Source organism: Paramacrobiotus metropolitanus, unplaced genomic scaffold, assembly GCF_019649055.1.
Source record: "Paramacrobiotus metropolitanus isolate TYO unplaced genomic scaffold, Prichtersi_v1.0 Parri_scaffold0000003, whole genome shotgun sequence".
Taxonomy (NCBI): Eukaryota; Metazoa; Tardigrada; class Eutardigrada; order Parachela; family Macrobiotidae; genus Paramacrobiotus; species Paramacrobiotus metropolitanus.
This window is the reverse complement of record NW_026570223.1, coordinates 263,587-271,571: the sequence shown is the minus strand read 5'-3', so window position 1 is coordinate 271,571 and position 7,985 is coordinate 263,587. Positions and strand designations below refer to the sequence as shown.

The 7,985-nt window shown below is 43.3% G+C and overlaps 1 protein-coding gene across 1 annotated transcript; it reads right to left on the bottom strand.

The window, feature by feature from the left end:
- Positions 1 to 3,973: 3,973 nt before the first annotated feature.
- LOC129591476 (uncharacterized) lies at positions 3,974 to 7,494 on the bottom strand. The gene is made up of 3 exons (XM_055487146.1): positions 6,968 to 7,494; positions 6,444 to 6,686; positions 3,974 to 5,182 (listed from the first exon to the last, which is right to left on the bottom strand). Exons 1-3 carry the CDS (start codon positions 7,410 to 7,412, stop codon positions 4,239 to 4,241), a joined length of 1,632 nt encoding a protein of 543 aa, XP_055343121.1. The 5' UTR covers positions 7,413 to 7,494; the 3' UTR covers positions 3,974 to 4,238.
- Positions 7,495 to 7,985: the final 491 nt, after the last annotated feature.

Genomic DNA, 7,985 nt, shown 5'->3' with positions numbered 1-7,985 from the left:
CATTTTAATGCAAATTTTAAAAGATTCTCAAAACGGCCAAAACTTGTTTGATTTCCAAGCGTAGCTTTCATTCTGACCGTTGATTTCCTTCAGTATGTTATTGATGAAGTCCATGTTGGTGGCACGGGTGTCCGCCAATTTCACCTGAACAGCCGGGCTGCCGTGACCATCCGGATTAATGAACGCCAGCTGCACCTCCGTCAAGATGCATTTGTCCGGGATTTGCTCCAACTGGATCTTGGCCTGCCATGGAATCTCAAAACCTCGCTTAGACTTTTTACCGGAAGAGTGTGGTCGTTTTGTCGCCACCTTCTTCTGAACTGCAATTTGCAAAGCATCAGTAACATTGCTGACTGCAGCACTTCAACTGTATAGCAGAACCCAAAAGGAACATTGAACAACAGTCCCTCATCAGTCAAAATTGCTAGGCGCAATTTGCTGAAAAAGGCCAAGGAGGTAGGCTGCGGAAATTTCTACTCATAGACTCAATTAGAATGCGACTCAACTCAACTAAATCACGGACAGGCGCATCACACGACGATATACGAAAGGTCACTTACAGAACACTTGCAATCCAACGCCGTTTTCCAACCACGCTGGCAATGGGGTGATTTCGTGGCCGGTCCACTTCACCCGCACTCGCTGCAGTTTCCCCAGACGATAGTCATTCCACGCCGCGGTCTTCAACTTCTGCAAATCCATCTGGAAGGTATACATGGCGCGGCACGTCAGGAGACCCATCTCATTGTCATCCGTCGCGTTTATGTTGGCCAGTTGACAATGGGTCAGCAGTTCCAAAAATCCTCTTTCCAGCTGTCGCTATTCAGTCAGGCGGGCGGAGGGCTGTGCGTGTACGCCGCCGAGTTCCGAGAACGATCGAACGGAGTAACTGCGGCCATGCTGGTCCAAGTCACGGGCGTTCTCCGTCGAATGGCGGATCGAGTAATCGTTCTCCACGACATTCAGTTTTCTCTTCGTTCCCTTGCCGTCGCCGTCCATTCTTATCGTTCGTCGACTAACGTAACAAATCAAGAAATTAGACGAACACGCTCACACACAAACGGTTGTAAAAGAGCTGCACAACTCCGTCGCGATTTTTCATACGCTCACATCTTACCCGAAAATCAGATCCCCGTGAAATGAAAGGACGATCGTTAAATCTGAGCCAGCAATGAAAATAATTAGGAAATGATGATGGTATTATCAGCTCGAAGTAAGTGTATTTCTATCTACAGGTCATAATTATTGATGTTTCTGTCACCTGATTGCTGAAAGCTAAAATTATTTATCCAAGCTCAAACCCGTTAGGAGTTGCATAACTCTGTGGCCAGCGCATCGCCCGAGCGGATATTTCTATAGATTGTAGTCGCACGCAAAAAGAGCCCGCCATATACGATATAAAGTTATAAAGCGCACAGATCCGTACTTTAACGGTATGAGTATATTAAACATATAAACGAAATGTACGTACGTATGTTACTGTAATGTGCGTCTACTCGTAAGTTTTAACGAATAATAGCCAAGATCCTGGATATGCCGTGCGTTTTTAGTTTTTAGTGGTTACTGTTTACTAAGTACTACTTACGAATATGCAGTGAATTATTTTGCCGCACCTTATTCTAGGTTCTAAACTTCTAAGAAACCTAAGGATGTTACGAAATTAAAGGAATCTAACCAGGGCACATAGGGGTCCTCCAAATTCAGAAAAATTTCATATTTTGTGAAATGGTAGCATACTATCGTAGTATGCTTAAAAAAATATTTTCATCTGCCATGGTCAAGGGGGCGTGGCCAGACAGCATTTAAAAGTTCACATATTATCACATACATACTATGCAATGCAGTGAGTGGAGTTATTCGTAGTTAGTTTTATATTGAATTTATACTGTAGCACCGTGAACTTTTGCATTTGTCGAGTGGTGATGTAAACGAAGACCACGTGCGGCGGCTCGTGTCACTGCTGCCTAAAAAAAATTTCGAAAATCTTTTATGAAGTGCAGTACGAGTACTGTATTCGCTCGCACATCTTGAACCACAGAGTGTGTGTACGGGAAAAACACGCATTCAATATACACACTCTAACCGGGCAAAATGCACGACTACGAAATATTGCTCATTTGGTTTCACGATGAACAGTTCTTCTTGTGAATTGGTTTAATAAATCAAGACTTTTCATTTAAATGGCAATTCACTCTGGAAAAAAAAGGTTCTGTAGCTGAAAGCTCGAATTGTTCTGTGGTTCATCACCATCGAGAATGTTGACGCGGAACGTACCCTCCCCCTCCAGGGGCACCCCAAAAACCACAACAAATCAATTTGCAACTCGTGCTTAAGCCAAAGCTGTGTGTTAATGGATGCTTTCAGCATAAACATGATAAAAATTGTTAGAGCTCTAATTTTTTTCATTATTCAAGAAGTTCTACAGTCCAGATGTTGTAAGACATCAGAAATTTATCAAATCGCGAATCGCGCGTTTAATTGGCCCGGTTAGAGTGTGTATATTGAATGCGCGTTTTTCCCGTACACACACTCTGTGGTTCAAGATGTGCGAGCGAATACAGTACGTATCTGCTTATTAGTAAAAGAAGATTTTTGCACGGTTTACTACATACAATACATACTAACTGATAAAAAATTTTCGAAAATGTATACTCAGGCAGCAATGACACGAGCCGCCGCACGTGGGCATCGTTTAAATCACCAGTGGACAGCTGCAAAAGTTCACGGTGCTACAGTAAAAATTCACTATAAAACTAATTACGAATAACTCCATACTCCACTCACTGAGTCACTGCATTGCATAGCATGTGATAATATGCAAACTTTTAAACGCTGTCTGGCCACGACCATGGCAGATGGAAATATTTTTTTAAGCATACTACGATAGTGTACTACCATTTTACAAAATATGAAATTTTTCTGAATTTGGAGGACCCCTATGTGCCCTGGTAAGAAACTTTAGGTTTTAAGTGGAAAAGCGTCCCTTAAGCAGATAGTCTAGGCTCAGTCAAAGTCAGGTTGCGAAAAAAAATCCGATTGTATCTATACTCCACAACCTTACCTCATGCGGCAAATTGGTAGTAGTAAGTCCGTACAGATACACTCATATTACGGTATATTTAATAATGTAGTACGGTAACAAACTCTGGGATTTTTGTGAACAAGCGCGAGGAAAAGCTGTCGGCGCAAGCGGCAGTACAATAATAATATAATGGTAGCCGGCCGGATGTTTGTTGCTCTGGACACCAGTCACGACGGCAGCATGTAAGTATCTAAACATCCCAGACTGCTCTGAAAATAAACACCTGCGCTCTACAAACCCGCTTCAACATGTTCGATTAAAACAAAGATGGAAAAATAGAACCACTGAAATTCGACGACAGCTTGGCCTAAAGTGATTGGAAATTTGGAACGAAGCAGTGAGGGAAACAAGCTTATACAACATGTGTGGTGTGTGTACAATACGTGTGGTTTTATGGAACCAAATAAATTATACGTAGATATAGATATTAATATTCTGCAGGAACGTGAACCGGTGATGCACGCAGCAACAACAAAGCTACCACAATAATTATTTTGTGCATATAGCGATCGATATAGGTATTATTAAGGACATAATTATTATAACGCGGTACATTCCTCATCTTTTCAATGTTGACGCTAACAGATGCTAGTAATACTGCCTTTACAGTTTATAACCATCCCAAACGAATCGTTTGGTATAGACACTTCTACATTGTACGAGTACTTCTACTCATAGTAACCTTCCAGGCCAAGTACTTGTCATCCAGGGTTCCACCGACCAAACGATTACTTTAACGCGAAGTCATAATTATGTCAGTCTGACTCAGTCAAACTGGTGACAACTGACACACATAATAATTTGTAATTCATCAGCCATAACCTCTACTGAGGAATCAAATGCAAAATCCCGAAGTAAATTTGAAAAATTCATGGCTTTATAAAGGCAGAAGAGGAAACTAAAAGCGATCGTGCAAAACTATGTAGATAAATTAAGTACAGAACTATATGAAAAGTACACAAACAAATTATCCATTAAAATCCACTTCAGAAACAAAACGAAGGTAATATCAAGTAAATTTCAAAAGACAAATTTTATACTGTAGATAAAACACGAAAATGCTGCACAACCACAAAGAAGTTAAAAGAATTACTACCCATTACAGGTGACACCCGCAGTTCCAGTCTGATTCCATCCTGAATAGCGGTGCACATGTTCAGCATCCCCGCATTCTCAAGACAAGATGCACTGTAGTCCGCGTTTTAATACCGTAATCCGCTAAGGTAACATTGTCGCTCAGCTGTTTGTCGGCAAATATAATCCGCTGCTGATCCATGGGAATCCCTTCTTTCTCCTGGATACAGCATTTCATCTGGTAAACCCAATAGGCCAGATTAACCACGACCGTGAAGACCTTGCCAGTCAAAGTCTTAATGAAAATGCTGCTATCCGGCGCCAACCGCGTAGGCTGAAGAACATACTCCCACAATGCCGGCTTCGGTGCAATCAACTGTTGCAGCTCGTCCAGCGTCCAAGACGCGGTCGGTGAATGCAAGATGCGCAGCACACTAACCAGTGCACACACAATCATCCGACTGCCAACCTCCTGGGGATCTGCGTGGTCGAGAATGACCTGGACAGCATCCAGAACGGGAACCTGCTCTAGATTGACAACCGGATGGCATAAACGCTCCACAAACGCTACCTGCGTCCACAGTGTCAGATGCGGAATCTCCCAACTCAACGCCAACTTCATGGCCTCGTACAGAAAGAACGGAGTGGCTCGGCGTGGATCAATTAGTAGAGATTCGTGTTTATGCACAGCCGCGCCGATCACGGTCACAACAGCCGCCTTACTGTAGTCAAGTTCGAAAGAACTGACTTTTCCGTGTTTTCCCGCTGCGAAGAGGGCACGCGTCGTTGGAGAGAAGCCAACCAGGATCTGCCGATTTGTCTCCACTTTACCCTGTCGCGTTTTGAGGACTACATTATCTATTCCTGCCAAGATAATTTCGTCCGCCCGGGGACAGTTCGGAATGGTCTGCCGGAATTTTTGCAGCAGTTCCGATATGAAGCGCAGCAGCGGCACACGCATGGTGACAAAACAGTAGGCTTGGCGGAAGATGCCCAGCTCCTGGCAGCATTCGGAATATGTCTGGCCTAGGATAGGGTCCAAATTAAACAGTCATCATTTCCAGCATTGCATTAAAGTCATTTCAGAATGCAACAGACCTACGCGTCCTTCAAGTGGAAGGAAGTCATTTACATTTGCAAATCAGTTCTTTAAATACGCAAATCAATATGTACTGCCCCAAAAATTAAGCGAAAAAACCCGCGATTAAAGAGAGATTTGATGAAAACCAATGGGTAAAATAATAAACCAGGCTTTTTGATAGCTACCGGGTGGCTGAAAAAAATGGCGGTCTAATTATTCAGTTTGTTTCTCGTGAACCTGTGGTCAGACTGTAAATTGTTAAGACTCGTTTGATAGAGAATTTTATTGGCTATCAGAATCAACAAAACGTTTTTGGAAAGCGTAAGCCGTGATCGCTTGCAGTGGCGCAAACCAAGGTCGTGTGCAAATTTTTCGTGTCCCAGCTCTCCAAACTTAGAATCTCGTGGCACTTCTTTTCAGTTTGGACTTTTTGAATATCTTTGCCGGCTCTGTTTAGAGAAACACACCTTCTTTCAATAAAAAAGCAGTTGTTGACATATTGCATGCGCTGGACGAGTTATGCGGTCAGCGCACTTTGTGACTTTCCCAAAAAATGCCGGTTTTTAATTTGATTTTTATGACCATTTTTCGTTAAAATTTCTGGCTGCGTGTAAAGAAGCAACAAGAAATGTCGGGTTTTATTTCAAAATGTAGTTAACACATTGCCTTTCCAGAAACAAGATTGAACCAGACAACTTTTCGAAGCGTTGATCAAGAATTCGATTTCAAAAATCCTTCCTGCGGATTTCATGAGAATTACTCGTGCAGAGTCTCAGTTATTCCGTGTGCTGGCCGAACACCGTTGCTAGAATATTGCAGTGCCATACAGTAAAAAACAAGGAAGAACCCCTCTATCCGAAACAGTAACCCGAAAAAAAGTTTTCTACTTAGCTGATTAGCAGCAATTTTTGGTTGAGAAATGGGTATTTTCAAATTTTCCCTTCCAGGACAGCCTCTAAACCCACCCAGTTTTTCAAAAAAATCTTAAAAAACGTCCAGACTTAGGAAAATCTTAGCTGCACTTAACTGTTTTATGTTAAAAGCGTTACTCTTTCGAATGAACCTAAGACGACGTCAATCAAGCAACAGACGGATCCAGCGCATCATCTTGAATCAGACCGCCATTTTGCTCAGCCACCCGGTAAATTGTAAGGCATTTAAAAACGCTAAAAATGTCTCAGATTTCAACCTCAGTTTGACTCTAACCGTTGATTTCCTTCAGTATGTTGTTGACGAAGTTCATGTCGTTGGCACGGGAGGCCGCCATTGTCACCTGGACGGTAGGGCTTCCACGCTCGTCCGGATTAATGAACGCCAACTGCACCTCCGTCAGGATGCACTCGTCCGGAACTTGTTCCATTTGGATCTTGGCGTGCCATGGAATCTCAAAACCACGCTTAGACTTTTTGCCGGAGGCGTGCGGTCGGTTTGTCGCCACCTTGGTCTGAACTGCAAAGCACAAGTAGCATCTCAGTATGTCAGTTGAATACTTACCTAGTACTTAACAGAACCACAATTAGAAGTGTACAACACCAGTCCCTCAACAGTCAACAGTGCTAATCGTAGTCTGTTTAAAGAGATATTAGCTGCAGCCAAATCCAGCCGTAGATTCAACTATCATGCGACTCGTCACTAGACGCAACTAGTTCAGACGTTTCACATTCGGATGTGGTCGCAACAGACAGGCGCATCACACTACGTACGACATAAGCCATAAAGTGATCACTTACAGAACACGTGCAGTCCAACGCCGTTCTCCAGCCACGCTGGCAATGGAGAAATTTCGTGGCCAGTCTGTGACACCCGTACGCGCTGCAGTTTCCCCTGGCCAAAATCGTTCCACTTCCCGGACTGCAGATCTTCTAAATCCATTTGAAAATGGTACATGGCACGGCACGTCAAGAAACCCATCACCCTGTCATCCTTCGCGTCCATTTGAGCGAGCTGGCAATGGGTAAGCGCTTCTAAAAATCCTGTTTCCAGCTGTAGCTGTTCATTCAATAGGGAAGAGGACGGTGCGGTTGTGCTGTCGTCGTCGACTTCCGGGAACGGTTGAATGGAGACATGGCGGCTGACGCTCCGCTCATCCAGGCCGTCGACGTTCTCCGTCGAATGCGTGATGGAGTAATCATCCTCAAAAACATCCAATTTTCTCTTCGTCCCCTTGCCGTCCATGTTGTAGCGCTCAGCAACTAATCGAACAAACAAGAAATTGGAAGGACACAATTTTAGAGACGGCTGTAGTCAGACTGCACGATTCCATCGATACAGCTTGCGGACCGGTTACAAACTTACAATACTAGGAAAGTGCACTCGCTATTTGCGGGCACTGCAAGACCGAAGCGTAACAGGACTATGCGTAGAGTGATTGGCAACCCTTTTTCTGTAGGCAATCCTCCTCGATTATTTAATAATCTCACCCCGTTTGGTAGAATTTTTAGTAGAGTGACAAGTGAAATCTCGGCCTTTTGCCCCGGTAGGCATTTATGTAAAATTTTGCAGGTAAGTGAATGTTTTCAATACATGTTTTGAAATTGTAAAAAATCTTAATTTCTTCTGCCCTTGTGGAATAATTTATGCCGGTTCATGCAGAGCTATGGGAGGTCGCTGCCACAATATGTACATATGCAGAGTAGTCAATGGTAGAATTATCTTCTGAATACGGTGTAAAGTGTTGGATTTGTTAACGATCGTGGCGGTTTATAAAACGCCAAGACTGAAAAGCAGAATCCAAGAATAGGTCCATCA

Excerpts from the sequence above, each read along its gene's own strand:
- LOC129591476 (XM_055487146.1), bottom strand. The coding sequence starts at position 7,412 with ATGGACGGCAAGGGGACGAAGAGAAAATTGGATGTTTTTGAGGATGAT. Across the intron at positions 6,687-6,967 it reads CGTTGGACTGCACGTGTTCT|TTCAGACCAAGGTGGCGACA; the intron begins GTAAGTGATCAC and ends TGTGCTTTGCAG. Across the intron at positions 5,183-6,443 it reads CATACTGAAGGAAATCAACG|GCCAGACATATTCCGAATGC; the intron begins GTTAGAGTCAAA and ends ACCCTATCCTAG.